Raw genomic sequence first — 20,017 nt, 5'->3', positions numbered from 1 at the left:
GAGATGGAGTCTCTAAGGAGGTAATTAAGGTTAAATGAAGTCATAAGGGTAGAGCCCTGATCTGACAAGTTAGTGTCCTTATAAGAAGTGAAACCAGAGAACTCACGTGCATACACTCACTCACTCTGTCTCTCAACCTCTCTCCCCACGTGTTCACACCAAGGAAAGGCTATGTGAAGACTCAGCAAGAAGGGAGCCATCTGCAAACCAGAAAGAGAGTTCTCGAGAGAAACTGAATTGACTGGAACCTTAATCATAGACTTCTAGCTTCCAGAACTGTAAGAAAATAAATTCCTGTTGTTTTAAGTCAGCCAGTCTACGGTATTTTATGGTAGCCCAAACTGACTCATACATGACCCACAGACTCAAGATAAAAGGCACTAAACTGAGATGAATCCAGATGTTAGAATTAGTAGGCAATGCTAGAACTGAAAAATACAATACTTAAAACAAAATATTCACTGTATAGGCTTAATAGCAAATTGGAGATGACAGAAGAGTCAAAGAACTTGAGGACAGTAATAGAGAAATTATCCAATCTGAAGTACAGAGGAAAAAAAGAATAAAAATAAATAAGCTGCAATGATCTGTGACGCAATTCCAAAATTCTTTTTTTTTCCATATTTATTTATTTATTTTGGCTGCACCAGGTCTTAGCTGCGGCACACGGGATCTTTAGTTGCGGCGTGAGGACTTCTTAGTTACAGCACGCAAACTCTTAGTTGCGGCATGCATGCAGGTTCTAGTTCCCAGACCAGGGATCAACCCGGGCCCCCTGCACTGGGAGCATGGAGTCTTACCCACTGGACCACCAGGGAAGTCCCGTAATTCCAAAATTGTAATGTGTATATAATTGGAATCCCATAAGAAGAGGAGAGAGATAATGAGGCATAAATATATTTGAAGAAATAATGGCAGAAGTTCTCAAATTCGAAGAAAGATATAAATTTACAGAGTCAAGAAGCTCAGAAACCCTAAACAGTATAAACACAAGAAAATCACACACAGGTATACCATGGGCAAAGCTGAAACCCAAAGATAAAGGGAAAATCTTTTAAAGCAGCATGAGAAAAATAATACATTACATACAAGAGAATACAACATGACCACTAACATCTCACCAGAAAAAATGGAGGCCAAAAGAAGAATGCGACATTTTTAAGTGCTGAAACAAACTGTCAATCCAAAACTCTATATCCAGCAAAAATATCCTTCAAGAATGAAGGCAAAATAAAGACATTTTTAGATAAACAAAAACTTACAGGATTCATTGCCAACAGATCTACTCTACAAGAAACGCTTTAAAAAATTCTTCAGGTTTTAAGAAAATGATATTAGATGGAAATTCAGATCTTCAATAAGAAATGAAAAGCACTAGAAGCAGCAAATACATAGTTAAGTATAAAAGATCAATTCTCAAAAAAAAAAAAAAAAAAAGATCAATTCTCCTTTTATTTATTTATTTTTTTGCAGAGCAGAAAACTGAGGTTTTTATTTTAGTCTCATCTAAGAAATAAAAAAAATATGTGTTTAAATTATAATTTATTGATGATTTTGATGGTTTGCTTATTTTAAATTATTATATGTATTTGTTTATAATTTTAATCTTACATATTTTTAAAATTTTGTTTAATTTTGTTTATCTTATTAATTTAAGGTAAGTTTTTATTGAGAAATAATTGACATGTAACATTATATTAGTTTCAGGTGTATAACATGAAGATCTGATATTTGTATATATTGCAAAATGATCATAAGTCGTTAACATCCATCACCACACGTGGTTACAAATCAATTTTCCTCTTTTAATTTCTTCAAAATAAGGTCAGTTTACAGCAATAATTATTACACTGAGTGTGGAGTATTAATATATGTCGATATAAAACATATGCCAATTAGGGCATAAAGGATGGGGTGGTGGTAATCAGACCTGTAGAGTTGCAGAATGCTTACATTTTACACAAAGTGGAACAATATTAACTCAAATACACTATTGTAGTCATTGCCTGCTTTTCATAGTGACGTTATATCTTAACTTCTCTGAGGCCCAAGGAGGACAGGAAAAAGAATAAAGCTTTCCTCCAAAGCCTTCCCTCACCAGAAGCCCAATACCATTCACCTGGCACTCCTGTCTTTATGAGCAAATTTTGGTCTTAAAACACAAAGTTTTAACAACTAAAAAGGGTTCCATGTCTAGTGAAGGAAAACACCAAGCTATGAATGCAGTAAGATATATTAACCAGAAATAAGTAATACCTTATTACTTTTCTTCTTCCTCTGCTGAGTTGAAATCTATATTTACTCGAGACTCCAAATATATCAAATCTCAGAACTGAGTTTATTTTATACAATTCAATATTGTATCTGGAAAACTGACCTTGATTTCCTTTATTCCTTTCTTCGCTTTTCTGGTTTCTTCAGCAGACTTCGTTTTCTCATTCTTCTTTGCTGTTTCACTTACAACTTTCTTTCCACTTGGTATAACCCCAAAGAATTTTCGAATATCCTAGAAGCAAAAAAGGAGAATCATAAACAAACATTAACTGCACAAAATTCTAATTTCAATTGTAAAAAGGAACAACTCTCCACACACACTGGTTTACTCTCAGTAATTTCTTCATAATGAGATAGTTCCACGTGTGCAGCAGCATTCTTTCTATATGCAAAAGTTAACTGATAAAATTACCTCAGTTAAAAATAATGTGTCCAGGGACTTCCCTAGCAGTCCAGTGGTTAGGACTACTCACTTTCACTGCTGAGGGCCCGGGTTCAATCCCTGGTTGGGGAACTCAGATCCCACAAGCCACGTGGTGTGCATCCCCCCGCCCCCAAAAAAAGATTTAAAACTAGTGTGCCTAATGAAAAGTAATATTAATTCTCAGAATCTGGCCAAAAATAGGGCAAAAATAAACAAAGGAAATTTTTCCTAATGACAGCACAACTACTAAAGAGGCAAGTAACAAGCATTTATTGATCATGTATGCACATACCCCATCATCTCGGGCATAGTAGGTGAAAAGACAAAGAGTTGAAGAACATAATCCTTGCCTATGGGATTTTGTTTTTAATATTTATTTATTTATTTGGTTACACTGGGTCTTAGTTGCGGCAGGCAGGCTCCTTAGTTGCACCTCCAAGGCTCCTTGGTTACGGCATGCATGTGGGACCTAGTTCCCTGACCAGGGATCGAACCCGAGCCCCCTGCACTGGGAGCACGGAGTCTTATCCACTGTGCCACCAGGGAAGTCCCGCCTATGGGATTTATACTCCAGTTTGAGAGAAGAATAACTCTCAGAACCCTGATCATTTAAGACCTTAATAACTAAGAACCTTGAAATTATTTTCCTTTACATGATTTTTCCAAATTCTGAAGAAAAAATTTTGACAATACTTTCTTCAATTACTCTACCCCGTGTTAAACAACAGAATCAAATTAATCATACTGAAACACTTACAATGTAATTTACAATTAATATCACTCATCTTTCTTATCCTTCGCATACATATTCTTCCCTACCCTTTTATATTTTAGCTTTGAAGAAACTGTGGTATAGAGAACAGGGAATAGACCTTAGAATGAGAAACCTCTGGTATGAATCTCTGCTCTAGTGCCTTCTAGCTGGGTGACCCTGAGCAAGTTACTTTAATCTGTTTTCTCATCAGTAAAGTGAGACTAATACTCTCTACACTTTATGAGGATTAATCATGCATCTGTCACAATATTGGCTCAGTAAAAACTTCCCTTCTCTCTCATTTATGAACTATTATCCCTTCATGTCACTGAAACATCTCCATTTACAGTTGTCTCTGCTCACAGGCAAGGGTATAAGGAACAAAGTATAGTGAGAATTTAGGATCTGAATTCCAAAGGATGGGCTCAAGAGCCTGTTGTATTGTTTTCCCTATTCCTATCCTTAATGGTCATAAGCCTGAGTCTTCAATTCTTTTTACCTGTTCCAACCTATCTCTATTGTAGTGAGGAAAATGCCTGTTAAAAGTACCTTACCAAGTGGAAGAAAGGTAACAACTTTTCTCCTAGATCCTGGCAGTAATTGTCAAACCCTTAAAATGTCAAAAATCCCAAACAAGTGTGTTATACAAAGACACACACACACACAGCTTTGTGGTTAAGGCAATAAAGAAAACAGATAAATGAGGTACACAGACATGTTAATTTTTTTTGAAAGGTTACAGACTTCCCTAGTTTTATACCCTCTTTTGTAAATTTCTCAATATAAAAAAGTCACAAATCCATCCTAATAAAATCTAAGTCTAAAAAATACTGTTAAAAAATAAACAAATAAAATAAATAAAAAATACTGTTTGCAGAATGGATACCTCAGTTATGAAACTCAGACATTTGTGTCAGGTGCCAAAGAAAAGTTAGAGGAATCAGAAAGCCACAGTCTTCCATATAATTTGCAAAGAATTGAGTTTGAGGCTAACAACTACTTACTTTATTGCTTCTGGAGGAAATGAGAGTTTCACATTGGAGTTTCACTTTTGAAATGACCAAGTGAGTCTTCATTCAAACAGTGGTGATTTTTTAAACACATACAAACACATACACACACACACACATACACTCACACAGCACACATGTACCATGGAAATATCAAAACTAAATATTAATAATCAGCTTAAAGTCAATGGTGGTTTTCCATCTGTGTTGGAACCACAAATACTTAAAAAAGCAAGAGGAAGAAAACAAAATATAATTCAGGAAATGGAACTGTTGGTAACGTTGAGCTCTCTGATTTTTGTCTGTTCCATACTGCCAATCCTCAGCATTGTTGCCACCTTTCCTCCCTAAGTAATTCTTCCTATTCACAACCCCTTTCTTTTCCTTTCCCTTTATTCTACCCTACTCTCCCACTCCCCATGCCCTTATACTCTGATGGCAGCTGAAAAATTAAATTACAGCATCCTGATCTAACTCAATATACATTAAAAATCTAAACTTTTGGAAAAGAATTTACATCAGAATGAAAGCGATTCTACTCACACCTTTTTAGGGATTATCTCTAGTGTGAGCAGCCATCTGCTGTATGAACATTTAAGAGCCAAAGTCACCAATTTGACTTTAATTTGTAGTGTGACTTCACCTCACTCTTTTTTTTTTTTTTTTTCCTTCTGGTACGCGGGCCTCTCACTGTTGGGGCCTCTCCCGTTGCAGAGCACAGGCTCCGGACGCGCAGGCCCAGCGGCCATGGCTCACGGACCCAGCCGCTCCGCAGCACGTGGGATCTTCCCGTGTCCCCTGCATCGGCAGGCGGACTCGCAACCACTGCGCCACCAGGGAAGCTCCACCTTACTCTTAATTCACATTCCCTGCCTGGTATTCCAGGTCTTCGAAGACTAGTGACTAATCGAACTCCCAAATAATGGATCTAGACATCACTCTTACCTGCACAGAATAATTCTTGCTGAGTATATTAGTAAGGAACAAATTTTTAAGTTTACTTTTATAATCTTAGCAAAGGGAAGTCCTTCCAAGCAGAACATGAAGGCTAGAAACCACCCATAAAGAAAGATTTGACTGCATAAAAATAAAACAAAAGATGCCATAAACAAAGTTAAAATATAAGCAACTAACAAGAAAATATCTACAACATGTTATATATAAGAGGGCTCCTACAAATCAATAAAAAATAACCCAGTAGAAAAATGAGTAAAAGCTACCAGTAGACAAATTATAAAGAAATGCAAATAACCAACAAACATAACAAAAGATGCTCAACTTCACAAATAATAAACAGATAAATTAGAACTTGATTATATTTCCCTAAGCATTAAAAGACTGATAATGCCCAGATATGTCAAAGTTGTGGGGAAACATGCTCACATACTACACTGCTAATAAAAGTAAAAATGGGGGGGCGGGGAGAGGGGGAAGATGGCGGAAGAGTAAGACACGGAGATCATCTTCCTCCCCACAGATACATCAGAAGTGCATCTACGCGTGGAACAACTCCTACAGAACACCTACTGAACGCTGGCAGAAGACCTCAGACCTCCCAAAAGGCAAGAAACTCCCCACGTACCTGGGTAGGGCAAAAGAAAAAAGTATAAACAGAGATAAAAGAATAGGGACGGGACCTGCACCAGTGGGAGGGAGCTGTGAAGGAGGAAAGGTTTCCACACACTAGAAGCCCTTTCCTTCGTGGGCGGAGACTGCGGGTGGCGGAGGTGGGGAACTTGGGAGACGCGGAGGGGAGCGCAGCCACAGGGGTGTGTAGGACAAAGCTGGGAGATTCCCGCACAGAGGATCGGTGCCGACCAGCACTCACCAGCCCTACAGGCTTGTCTGCTCACCCGCCGGGGCAGACGTGGGCTGGGAGCTGAGGACTTGCAGCGTGAACACTGCCTGAAGGGGTTAGTGCACCACAGCTAGCCGGGAGGGAGTCCGGGGGGAAAGTCTGGACCTGCCACTTGCTGAACGCTGCTTAAAGAAGCTCCAGAGACGGGCGTGAGCCGCGGCTAACAGCACGGACCCCAGAGACGGGCATGAGACCCTAAGGCTGCTGCTGCCGCCACCAAGAGGCCTCTGTGCGAGCACAGGTCACTCTCCACACCTCCCCTCCCGGGAGCCTGTGCAGCCCACCACTGCCAGGGTCCCGGGATCCAGGCACAACTTCCCCGAGAGAACGCACGGCGCACCTCAGGCTGGTGCAACGTCACGCTGGCCACTGCCGCTGCAGGCTCGCCCCGCACTCCGTAACCCTCCCTCACCCCAGCCCGAGTGAGCCAGAGTCCCCGAATCAGCGGCTTCTTTAAGCCCGTCCTGTCTGAGTGAAGAACAGACGTCCTCCAGCGACCTACACGCAGAGGCGGGGTAATTCCAAAGGGGAGCCCCGGGAGCCGTGCGAACAAAGAAGAGAAAGGGAAATCTCTCCCAGCAGCATCAGGAGCAGCGGATTAAATCTCCACAATCAACTTGATGTACCCTGGATCTGTGTAATACCTGAATAGACAACGAATCACCCCAAATTAAGGAGGTGGACTTTGAGAGCAAGATTTATTATTTTTTCCCCTTTTCCTCTTTTTGTGAGTGTGTATGTATACGCTTCTGTCTGAGATTTTGTCTGTATAGCTTTGCTTTCACCATTTGCCCTGGGGTTCTATCCATCCGTTTTATTTTTACTTTTTTAAAAAATTCTTTTCTTAATAATTATTTTTTTATTTTAATAACTTTATTTTATTTTACCTTACTTTTCTTTTATCCCCTTCCTTCCTTCCTTCCTTCCTTTCTTTCTCTTTCTTTCTTTCTTTCTTCTTTTTCTCCCTTTTATTCTGAGCCATGTGGATGAAAGGCTCTTGGTGCGGCAGCCAGGAGTGAGTGCTGTGCCTCTGAGGTGGGAGAGCCAACTTCAGGACACTGGTCCACAAGAGACCTCCCAGCTCCACGTAATATCAAACAGCGAAAATCTCCCAGAGAGCTCCATCTCAATACCAACACCCAGCTTCACTAAACGACCAGCAAGCTACAGTGCTGGACACCCTATGCCAAACAACTAGCAAGACAGGAACACAACACCACCCATTAGTAGAGAGGCTGCCTAAAATCATAATAAGTCCACAGACACCCCAAAACATGCCACCTGGCGTGTGGGCAGACGTGGACCTGCCCACCAGAAAGACAAGATCCAGCCTCATCCACCAGAACACAGGCAATAGTTCCCTCCACCAGGAAGCCTTCACAACCCACTGAACCAACTTTAGCCACTGGGGACAGACACCAAAAACAACAGGAACTACGAACCTGCAGCCTGCAAAAAGGAGACCCCAAACACAGTAAGATAAGCAAAACGAGAAGACAGAAAAACACACAGCAGATGAAGGAGCAAGATAAAAACCCACCAGACCTAACAAATGAAGTGGAAATAGGCAGTCTACCTGAAAAAGAATTCACAATAATGATAGTAAAGATATCCAAAATCTTGGAAATAGAATAGAGAATATGCAAGAAACATTTAACAAGGACCTAGAAGAACTAAAGATGAAAGAAGCAACGAAGAATAACACAATAAATGACATTAAAAATACTCTAAAAGGGATCAATAGCAGAATAACTGAGGCAGAAGAACGGATAAGTGACCTGGAAGATAAAATAGTAGAAATAACTACTGCAGAGCAGAATAAAGAAAAAAGAATGAAAAGAACTGAGGACAGTCTCAGAGACCTCTGGGACAACATTAAATGCACCAACATTCGAATTATAGGGGTTCCAGAAGAAGAAGAGAAAAAGAAAGGCACTGAGAAAATATTTGAAGAGATTATAGTTGAAAACTTCCCTAATATGGGAAAGGAAATAGTTAATCAAGTCCAGGAAGCACAGAGAGTCCCATACAGGATAAATCCAAGGAGAAACACGCCAAGACACATACTAATCAAACTGTCAAAAATTACATACAAAGAAAACATATTAAAAGCAGCAAGGGAAAAACAACAAATAACACACAAGGGAATCCCCATAAGGTTAACAGCTGATCTTTCAGCAGAAACTCTGCAGGCCAGAAGGGACTGGCAGGACATATTTAAAGTGATGAAAGGGAAAAACCAGCAACCAAGATTACTCTATCCAGCAAGGATCTCATTCAGATTTGATGGAGAAATTAAAACCTTTACAGACAAGCAAAAGCTGAGAGAGTTCAGCACCACCAAACCAGCTTTACAACAAATGCTAAAGGATCTTCTCTAGGCAAGAAACACAAGAGAAGAAAAGGACCTATAATAACAAACCCAAAACAATTAAGAAAATGGGAATAGCAACATACATATCGATAATTACCTTAAATGTAAATGGACTAAACGCTCCCACCAAAGACACAGACTGGCTGAATGGATACTAAAACAAGACCCATATATATGCTGTCTACAAGAGACCCACTTCAGACCTAGGGACACATACAGACTGAAAGTGAGGGAATGGAAAAAGATACTCCATGCAAATGGAAACCAAAAGAAAGCTGGAGTAGCAATTCTCGTATCAGACTTTAAAATAAAGACTATTAGAAGAGACAAAGAAGGACACTACATAACGATCAAGGGATCGATCCAAGAAGAAGATATAACAATTGTAAATATTTATGCACCCAACATAGGAGCACCTCAATACATAAGGCAAATATTAACAGCCATAAAAGGGGAAATCAACAGTAACACATTCATAGTAGGGGACTTTAACACCCCACTTTCACCAATTGACAGATCATCCAAAATGAAAATAAATAAGGAAACACAAGCTTTAAATGATACATTAAACAAGATGGACTTAATTGATATTTATAGGACATTCCATGCAAAAACAACAGAACACACATTTTTCTCAAGTGCTCATGGAACATTCTCCAGGATAGATCATATCTTGGGTCACAAATCAAGCCTTGGTAAATTTAAGAAAATTGAAATTGTATCAAGTATCTTTTCCGACCACAACGCTACGAGACTAGATATCAATTACAGGAAAAGATCTGTAAAAAATACAAACACATGGAGGCTAAACAGTACACTACTTAATAACGAAGTGAACACTGAAGAAATCAAAGAGGAAATCAAAAAAATACCTAGAAACAAATGACAATGGAGACACGACGACCCAAAACCTATGGGATGCAGCAAAAGCAGTTCTAAGAGGGAAGTTTATAGCAATACAATCCTACCTTAAGAAACAGGAAACATCTCGAATAAACAACCTAACCTTGCACCTAAAGCAATTAGAGAAAGAAGAACAAAAAAACCCCAAAGTGAGCAGAAGGAAAGAAATCATAAAAATCAGATCAGAAATAAATGAAAAAGAAATGAAGGAAACGATAGCAAAGATCATTAAAACTAAAAGCTGGTTCTTTAAGAAGATAAACAAAATTGATAAACCATTAGCCAGACTCATCAAGAAAAAAAGGGAGAAGACTCAAATCAATAGAATTAGAAATGAAAAAGGAGAAGTGACTGCAGAAATACAAAAGATCATGAGAGATTACTACAAGCAACTCTATGCCAATAAAATGGACAACCTGGAAGAAATGGACAAATTCTTAGAAATGCACAACCTGCCAAGACTGAATCAGGAAGAAATAGAAAATATGAACAGACCAATCAGAAGCAATGAGGTTGTAACTGTGATTAAAAATCTTCCAACAAACAAAAGCCCAGGACCAGATGGCTTCACAGGCGAATTCTATCAAACATTTAGAGAAGAGCTAACACCTTCCTTCTCAAACTCTTCCAAAATATAGCAGAGGGAGGAACACTCCCAAACTCATTCTACAAGGCCACCATCACCCTGACACCAAAACCAGACAAGGATGTCACAAAGAAAGAAAACTACAGGCCAATATCACTGATGAACATAGATGCAAAAATCCTCAACAAAATACTAGCAAACAGAATCCAACAGCACATTAAAAGAATCATACACCATGATCAAGTGGGGTTTATTCCAGGAATGCAAGGATTCTTCAATATACGGAAATCAATCAATGTAATACACCATATTAACAAATTGAAGGAGAAAAACCGTATGGTCATCTCAATAGATGCAGAGAAAACTTTTGACAAAATTCAACACCCATTTATGATAAAAATCCTCCAGAAAGTAGGCACAGAGGGAACTTTCCTCAACATAATAAAGGCCATATATGACAAACCCACAGCCAATATCATCCTCAATGGTGAAAAACTGAAAGCATTTCCACTAAGATCAGGAACAAGACAAGGTTGCCCACTCTCACCACTCTTATTCAACATAGTTTGGAAGTTTTAGCCACAGCAATCAGAGAAGAAAAGGAAATAAAAGGAATCCAAATCGGAAAAGAAGAAGTAAAGCTGTCACTGTTTGCAGATGACGTGATACTATACATAGAGAATCCTAAAGATGCTACCAGAATACTACTAGAGCTAATCAATGAATTTGGTAAAGTAGTAGGACACAAAATTAATGCAAAGAAATCTCTGGCATTCCTATACACTAATGATGAAAAATCTGAAAGTGAAATCAAGAAAACACTCCCATTTACCACTGCAACAGAAAGAATAAAATATCTAGGAATAAACCTACCTAAGGAGACAAAAGACCTGTATGCAGAAAATTATAAGACACTGATGAAAGAAATTAAAGATGATACAAATCGATGGAGAGATATACCATGTTCTTGGATTGGAAGAATCAACATTGTGAAAATGACTCTACTACCCAAAGCAATCTACAGATTCAATGCAATCCCTATCAAACTACCACTGGCATTTTTCACAGAACTAGAACAAAAAAATTTCACAATTTGTATGGAAACACAAAAGACCCCAAATAGCCAAAGCAATCTTGAGAACGAAAAACGGAGCTGGAGGAATCAGGCTCCCTGACTTCAGACTATACTACAAAGCTACAGTAATCAAGACAGTATGGTACTGGCATAAAAACAGAAAGATAGATCAATGGAACAGGATAGAAAGCCCAGAGATAAACCCACGCACATATGGTCACCTTATCTTTGATAAAGGAGGCAGGAATGTACAGTGGAGAAAGGAGAGCCTCTTCAATAAGTGGTGCTGGGAAAACTGGATAGGTACATGTAAAAGTATGAGATTAGATCACTCCCTAACACCATACACAAAAATAAGCTCAAAATGGATTAAAGACCTAAATGTAAGTCCAGAAACTATCAAACTCTTAGAGGAAAACATAGGCAGAACCCTCTGACATAAATCACAGCAAGATCCTTTTTGACCCACTTCCTAGAGAAATGGTAATAAAAACAAAAATAAACAAATGGGACCTAATGAAACTGCAAAGCTTTTGCACAGCACAGGAAACCATAAACAAGACCAAAAGACAAGCCTCAGAATGGGAGAAAATATTTGCAAATGAAGCAACTGACAAAGGATTAATCTCCAAAATTTACAAGCAGCTCATGCAGCTCAATAACAAAAAAACAAACAACCCAATCCAAAAATGGGCAGAAGACCTAAATAGACATTCCTCCAAAGAAGGTATACAGACTGCCAACAAACACATGAAAGAATGCTCGACATCACTAATCATTAGAGAAATGCAAATCAAAACTTCAATGAGATATCATCTCACACCAGTCAGAATGGCCATCATCAAAAAATCTAGAAACAATAAATGCTGGAGAGGGTGTGGAGAAAAGGGAACACTCTTGCACTGTTGGTGGGAATGTGAATTGGTACAGCCACTATGGAGAACAGTATGGAGGTTCCTTAAAAAACTACAAATAGAACTACCATATGACCCAGCAATCCCACTACTGGGCATATACCCTGAGAAAACCATAATTCAAAAAGAGTCATGTACCAAAACGTACATTGCAGCTCTATTTACAAGAGCCCAGAGATGGAAACAACCTAAGTGTCCATCATCAGATGAATGGATAAAGAAGATGTGGCACATATATACGATGGAATATTACTCAGCCATAAAAAGAAACGAAATTGAGCTATTTGTAATGAGGTGGATGGACCTAGAGTCTGTCATACAGAGTGAAGTAATTCAGAAAGAGAAAGACAAATACCGTATGTTAACACATATATATGGAATTTAAGGGAAAAAATGTCATGAAGAACCTAGGGCTAAGAGAGGAATAAAAACACAGACCTACTAGAGAATGGACTTGAGGATATGGGGAGGGGGAAGGGTAAGCTGTGACAAAGCGAGAGAGTGGCATGGACATATATACACTACCAAACGTAAAATAGATAGCTAGTGGGAAGCAGCCGCATAGTACAAGGAGATCAGCTCGGTGCTTCGTGACCACCTAGACGGGTGGGATAGGGAGGGTGGGAGGGAGGGAGACGCAAGAGGGAAGAGATATGGGAACATATGTATATGTATAACTGATTCACTTTGTTATAAAGCAGAAACTAACACACCATTTTAAAGCAATTATACTCCAATAAAGATGTTAAAAAAAAAAAAGTAAAAATTGGTATAACCTTTCCAAGACAATCTAACAATATCTATCAAAATTTTAAATGTGCATACCCTTTGTCCCAGTAATTTCATTTCTAAAGGAAATGGTGAAAGAAATAGTTTTATTTCGGGAACCAAAAGAGAGTAGTAATTCACTCTTCTTACTTTCTTTTTTAATAGTTACTAATTGAACAGGTCAGTTCAAATAAGACAAAAGATTTAGGCAAAAATTACATAAAAATTAAAACAAATTTTAGCACACACAGCTAATAGTAACAAGTTAAGTTTTTCACACTTTTACTTACAGCTACTGGACATAGATTTACCTCTTCTGATGTTTCTGTGAGGTATAAAGGCAAATAGAATGATTTATCTCCATTTTATAGGTAAGTAAGTGGAATTAAGTCAGACAAAAAAAAGCTTTTTGTCAGTTTTGCCACTTACTTCCAGACACTTGGGATGAATTACTTAATTTCTCTGGCCCTTACTTTCCTCGTAATGCCACTTACTCCACAGGATTCCTGTGGGGATTAGAAGAGATGACACAACAGAATGGAACCTAGTCCTCTGACTACAAATCCCTTTCATAGTTCTCTACTTGACCATGACTGCTCCCTCATAGTTTTACCATAATTCTAAGGATCTATGCAAAAGTAGCCATACTCCACAAGTAGCAATATGGCCTTTCCATTCTCATTATTCCTGATACATTTGGTCCTTGTGTGAACACAAACAGGAAAATGCCCTCATGAGGCTACCTGGGAGATAAATTAATATATAAAGAATTAAATACAAAACAGTGCTAAGACAGAGCTAAATCACAAAACTGTAAGAGCACCAGGAGCCCCTAACACAGAGAGCCTCAGGGACAGTTGACCAAAAGAAGCAACACCTGAAATGGGTCCCAAAATGATTAGTAGGAGATATTTTTGATAGTCATAGTAATCTGAGTTTGAAAACATTGCTGTAAGTTCCATACAGCAGGCCTGTCTAGCTTACTCACCTCTGTATCTCAAGTACAGGGCCAACAGCTCAGATAAGCAGATGCTTAATTAATAATGGTTGAACACATGAGTGGTTATTCCTAAGGTCACTGACCTTCACACCTGGGCTCAGAAAGAGACGTTCTTAATTATGTAAAATGAAATTCACGGTAAATTTGTTTTTAAAGATTGTGTATTAAAATAATCTTTATTTGAGACTAATTTTTTTGCCATCACTTTACCTATTGCACTTTGTTTTAAGAAACTTTAAGTGGGTATTAACACTTATTGTGTATTATTACTTCTATCATATAGTACTCTCTTGTCATATTACAATATTGTGGCTACAAAAAGCAAAAACACTTTCACTTTTAGTATAATACTTCCTCTTCTTCAGGGCTTTTTCCTGAAGCCTATTAATGGCTCTCCATGAACCCTAAGTTAAAAACTTCTGATTCACATATTCACAAGCTAACTCACATCCATCTCAACGTCAGTACCACTTAAAAACACACTGCTGGGCTTCCCTGGTGGCGCAGTGGTTGAGAGTCCGCCTGCCGATGCAAGGGACACGGGTTCATGCCCCGTTCCAGGAAGATCCCACATGCCGCAGAGCGGCTGGGCCCGTGAGCCATGGCCGCTGAGCCTGCACGTCCGGAGCCTGTGCTCCGCAACGGGAGAGGCCACAACAGTGAGAGGCCCGCGTACCACAAAAAAAAAAAAAAAAAAAAAAAAAACACACTGCTACCTGCTAAATCTTGTCTCGACTCAAGACCTCTGAGCTCCATATCCATGTAGCCGATAGTCTGTCATCTCCACCCCTACCAAATGCCCCAAAGGTGCCTCCAGCTCATAACGTCCAAAACTAAGCCCATATTTTGGAGGCTTGCTTCTCTCTCTTTATTTCCCTCCTCAATGCATAGCACCACCATTAACCAAAAACAGAAAAATGAGCACTGTTTTTCCTCCTCATTCTGACCCTCCACCTAATCAACCAACCCAACCTAATCTCCCAAATACTGCTGTCTTCTTTCCTCTATTTCTGTTGCCAGTGCCCTGATTTAGGGCTTCATTTATTTACTTTTTTAACAAACCCTTAAATAGGACTTACTCTGTGCCAGACAATGATTTAAACTCTTAAAAAAATTAATTTAATCCACAGAACAAATCTATGACATTCTTTAACTTTAATTCACAGATGAAAAAACTGTGAATGACAAGGCATTTTCTAGTAAAAGTTTTGAAATTTAAATGCTCTTAAGTGTAAGCAAAAAAAAAAAAAAAAAAAAAAAAAAAGATTTATTGCACTCTCCTACCCTAAGGTGTAACTAACAATTCTACAACACTATTAAAGAGAAGCATCGCCTATCAGGCAACCCAAATGCAATTTTAATATGCGTAAGTCAAGACAAAGTACCAGACCTCGCTGGTACTCAAAAAAATCATGCATTTTTTAGAATTTTCTAACTTGGTTGATTATAAATCTATTAATAGAGATGAAAAAAATTTTTTTGCAGTAAATACTCCTAAACCTGCACAAAGTAAGCCATCATAATGACCTTTTAACTTTAAAAAGTCAAAGTACAAAAGCTGATATATATCAACTTTGAAGTATAACCAAACAGCTCTTATAACTTTTTTCCACTGCTAACGGGCTCAACCAACCAACAAGTTGTTTGTGCCTACCAAAAATGCAAAGAGAAAGCAAATCATGCCACCGTGTTCACTTACTTTGACAAGTACAGGATTTTATGCAAAATAAGTACTGCAGTGCTCTGTGGGGTAGCTACCAAAATATTACATTTTGGCTTTACTTCTCTATTTTGAAAGTAAAGAAATATAAATATTTCTGATTAATATTTTGAAGTCCTCCACCAAATCCACAAGCAGAAATTGATTATCACCAACACACTTCACAAAACCTATCCAAATGTAAAAATCTTTTATCTTTAAAACCACTTAAATGCAAAATTATACATCTGACTAATATTGTATATTGATAGCAGCACAGAAGAGAGAAATGAAATAATTTTAAAATAGTTAAAATTATATTATACTTTAAAAACAACAGGTAATTTGTTAGAATGTAGTCCCTTAAGGTCAGGAAGAAGACAGATCCTTCTTGCCACTCCTATTCAACACTGTGGCAAAAAAAAAAAAAAAAAAAACTAATTAGGCAAAAAATAAATTATAAAAGGGGCACCTAGATTGGACAGGAAGAAGAAAAATTATCTTCATTTGCCGATGAAACGATCTTAAATGGAGAAAATCCTAAGGAATTCACTAAAAAACTATTAGAACTACAAAATGTGTTCTCCAAGGTTGCATGACACAAGATCAATATACTAAAACCAATTATATTTCTATACTTTTGCAATGAACAATCCAGAAATGAAATTAAGAAAACAATTCCAGGACATCCCTGGTGGCGCAGTGGTTAAGAATCTGCCTGCCAACGCAGGGGACACGGGTTCGAGGGAAGATCCCACATGCCGCAGAGCAACTAAGCCCGTGCACCACAACTACTGAGCCAGCGCTCTAGAGCCCACAAGCCACAGCTACTGAGCCCAGGTGCCACAACTACTGAAGCCCGCGTGCCTAGAGCCCATGCTCTGCAACAAGAGAAGCCACTGCAATGAGAAGCCCGCGCGCCACAACGAAGAGTCGCCCCCCACTCGCCACAACTAGACAAAGCCCGCGCGCAGCAACAAAAACCCAACACATTATAAAACGGTGACAACACTGCTCCGGGAGATCATTCGCATAGTAAACTACAATGTGAAAGGTCTCCCCCAGAATGCTGCAATGAAGCAGCTTAGATGTAGTCAGACTCTCTTTGACAGCTCTTCAAAAAGGCTTTCCCTTAAGTCTCATGCATGTTTAATTCAAACTTATGCATATTTTCAATAAATAACTATGCCAGCCAATGAATTATATATGTTGATTTCTTAAAAACGGCATCTTTCAAGTTTTATTCACATTTTGAGCAAATAATTAAATCCTCGTAGCAATTCAAATCATTTACATGGCTACTTTTTATTCTGTTTATTTTAATTTCATTTCGATTCCTTTAATAGACATTATATTCACATGGTTCAAAAATTCAAATGGGTGAAATGTCTCCCTCCCACCATGCCTCTCAGACACACATTTCCCATCTTTAGAGGCAACAAATGTTATCAGTTAGTTCCTTGTGTATCCTTCACATCTTCAAGCAAAATAGGCATATTCTTTTCTCTCCTTTCCTACATAAAGTGGTAGCATACTTTACATATTGTCCTGCACCTTCTTTTTTCACTTATCTTGGCAACTGTTTCACATCAGGGCATAAAGTTTTCTCCTTTTTAATGGTTGCGTAGTATTCCGTTTTGTGGATATACAGTATTTTATTCCTTTGATAACTTTAATTGGAAAAGATTTGAGAAAAAGATGCAGCTCCCAGGGCAAGAGTTGCTAACCCTGCACCTGTAGAAGGGCTTCAGAAGATATGCAAATCCCCTAAAATGGTGTGTATGTATCCATATGTATTTCTGTGGGCAGAAAACTTGCATACCATTCACCACAACATCAAAGAAAGCTGTGACCCAAGCAAAAGTTAAGAACTACTGTACAATATAACTTGTGCATAGGTGTTCAATAAGCATAGGTTGAACAGAATTCTGGTCTAGGCTTCTGCTAATTTTTGTACTACAAGACAGAAGGACTAAATTAAACACTAATATAATCCAAAACTCTTATGTACTTTATAGAACCTTTTCCCCACTTGTTTTCTGAGAAGGGCTTTATTTTTCCTATGCACTATGAACAGGAGTACTAAGAGGGAAAAGAACCAATCATTTAAAGTAACTGAATAATCAAAAGTTGAATAAATAAGCTGTTGTTCACCATAACTGACAACATCAGAGGCATCTTTGATGTCCCTTAAAACTCTTTGTAATGTTTCATAGAGTCCTTCCTGAGAAAATTAGATCATTAGTAACGTAGTTGTATACTTCCTACCACATGCCAGGAAACAGAACAGAAGCTTTACATTTATTATCTTGTTTAATGCTCAAGACAATCACTTAAGGCAGCTATATTTCCCCCCTTTTACAGGTAAGGAAACAGAGGATTTAAGAGGTTAAAGTTAAGATATTTACTTAATCAGAACCACTTAACCATTAAATGGGAGAGCAAGACCAAAACATTGCCTCACTCTCACCTTCAAGACTCCAAATCTCATGAACTTTACACAATTACCATAGTGCCTGAAGTCCAAAATGCAATTTTGATCATTATAGGGAGGTGGTATAATGCACTGAAGGGTTTTTTTTAAAGATTACTTTTAACATCAGGTGATAAGCGATGACAGCTGTCAAATGCATTACAGCTGTTTCTACCAGGTTTTTTGTTTTTTCTCCTGGTAAACCGTGTTATCCCTTTGATTTCTATGAACTCATCTAAACAAAATAAAACATCCTTCTCATGCCATCGATTTCAAAACGGCTCTGTGATGAGCATTTCGCTGAGCTGTTAATCATGAAAGTTGAAGGCCTAAGACAACTTTTTCATTAGAAAGGAAAGTCTGTTACATTCTTCTCCTTCGAGACCCAAAGCCTGAAGTCAACGCTTTAGGCAGGACTCAAACCGAGGTTCGAGGCAACACTGAACAGGAAAAGCAACTGTACCGCTGAGCCCCCAAATCACCTTCATTACTCCCTTCCTTTCTCCCTTCCCCCACGAGTGGAAAAAACTGCTGCGCAGCACCAAGAGCCCTGAGCGCTGGCTGCGGCTGAGAGCTGAAGCCCGCGGTGCAAGGAAAGCTGTGAGACCAGTGCCTAGTTTGTGGCCCCTTTCTTGCCTTCGCTCCCCTCCGAAGCCACGCATCGCGATCCTCCCCGACCCTCCATGCCAGGAATGCCAGGTCCACGCCCAGCCTGCAAACTCTCCCCAGCCCCCTGGTCGCATAGCCTCCCCCGGGGGCTCACCATTGCAGCCCACGGATGAAGGCGCGGGCGGGCAGGCCGGCCGGCTGGGGAATCCGTTACCGCGACTCGGGATCCATTCGCGCCAACAACTTCTCCCGCGAAGTGGAAGGAGGTCGAGGCAGCGGCGCCCTGTGATGACGTCACGAGGTGCGCAGCTTCCTGTGGGCCCAGGCCGGGAGGCGGGAGGCGGGAGATGCCACGTGGGCCCAGGTGCAGCCCCCGAGACCCGTAGGCCGCCGCAATCGCGAGGAGAGGCAGGGCCCAGGACCGCGCCCAGATTTGCGTCTTCCGCTTCTCTAAGGGCCTCTCAAGTGGGGAGGTTCTGAGATTGATTTCCCCCGAGGGCGGGCACGTTTAGAGAATGCAATGCCCCCCTCCTTTAAATGTAGCTTTAAAATGTTTCTATTACCAGCCAAAGTAAGACACCTTTTAGGTATACGTTTCACATATTACTTTTTAATATCTATTCTGAAACAAAAATTTCACCAAACAGTACTTACCCCGATTTTTTTTTTTTAATGTTTGACCAGTCGAATTGGTCTTTTCGCCTACTTTTAAGTGGAGACCCACAGTTTGAAAACACATTTAGGACAATTTTATGTTGTATAATTCCAGGGCAAAAAAGACTTTGATAAAATAGTCATTACTACCCACACCATTTTATAAGTGAAAAATATAAGGCCCAAACAAGCTAAGGGTCCTAGCTGGGAATCTAGGCCTCCAAATTCCCAAACCTGCGTGGCTGAGTCCCTCAAAGGGGTGTGTGAAACCAAGACATAAACAAGGTACATCTTCTCCCTAGAAGAACAATGATCCCGAAAGCTTTGGAGTAAACAAGTTTTATATTAATAGATAAGCAACTGAACTGTGGAATAGCATGTGACATTTGCATACAATTTTAAGAGAAGACATGAGGCCTTAAGGAGTTTAATGGGAAGAGCAATATCTCCAGCTTTGGCCCTAGACTTTCAAATCCTTATCCGCCCACCCCCTGTTCCGTCTTGCATTTTATCACACCCATATCTCTACAGTGAAAGATAGCAAAGTCTTCAGGAATAAAACAGAGGCTAAGCATGGAGAGCTCCTATTTATTAACTGCCCACTGTCGTATGTGCCAGGCATGCAGCTATGGACTATCCCAG

The 20,017-nt window shown here is 39.3% G+C and overlaps 1 protein-coding gene across 2 annotated transcripts in view; it reads right to left on the bottom strand.

Annotated features, from left to right (window-relative positions):
• The window catches only part of RFC1 (replication factor C subunit 1), an 82,696-nt gene extending 63,704 nt beyond the window's left edge, over positions 1-18,992 (bottom strand). For both annotated transcript variants that reach the window (XM_060012687.1, XM_060012688.1), the window contains exons 1-2: positions 18,876-18,992; positions 2,378-2,506 (exon numbers count right to left, since the gene is read on the bottom strand). In XM_060012687.1, coding sequence (XP_059868670.1) covers positions 2,378-2,506; positions 18,876-18,878 — 132 coding nt within the window. In that variant the 5' untranslated portion in view covers positions 18,879-18,992. The remainder of the gene's footprint in view (positions 1-2,377; positions 2,507-18,875) is intronic.
• Positions 18,993-20,017: the final 1,025 nt, after the last annotated feature.

This window comes from Delphinus delphis, chromosome 5 (assembly GCF_949987515.2).
Source record: "Delphinus delphis chromosome 5, mDelDel1.2, whole genome shotgun sequence".
NCBI classification, from domain to species: Eukaryota; Metazoa; Chordata; class Mammalia; order Artiodactyla; family Delphinidae; genus Delphinus; species Delphinus delphis.
Note: the sequence above shows the minus strand (reverse complement) of the source record. Positions and strands in the feature narration are given on the sequence as shown.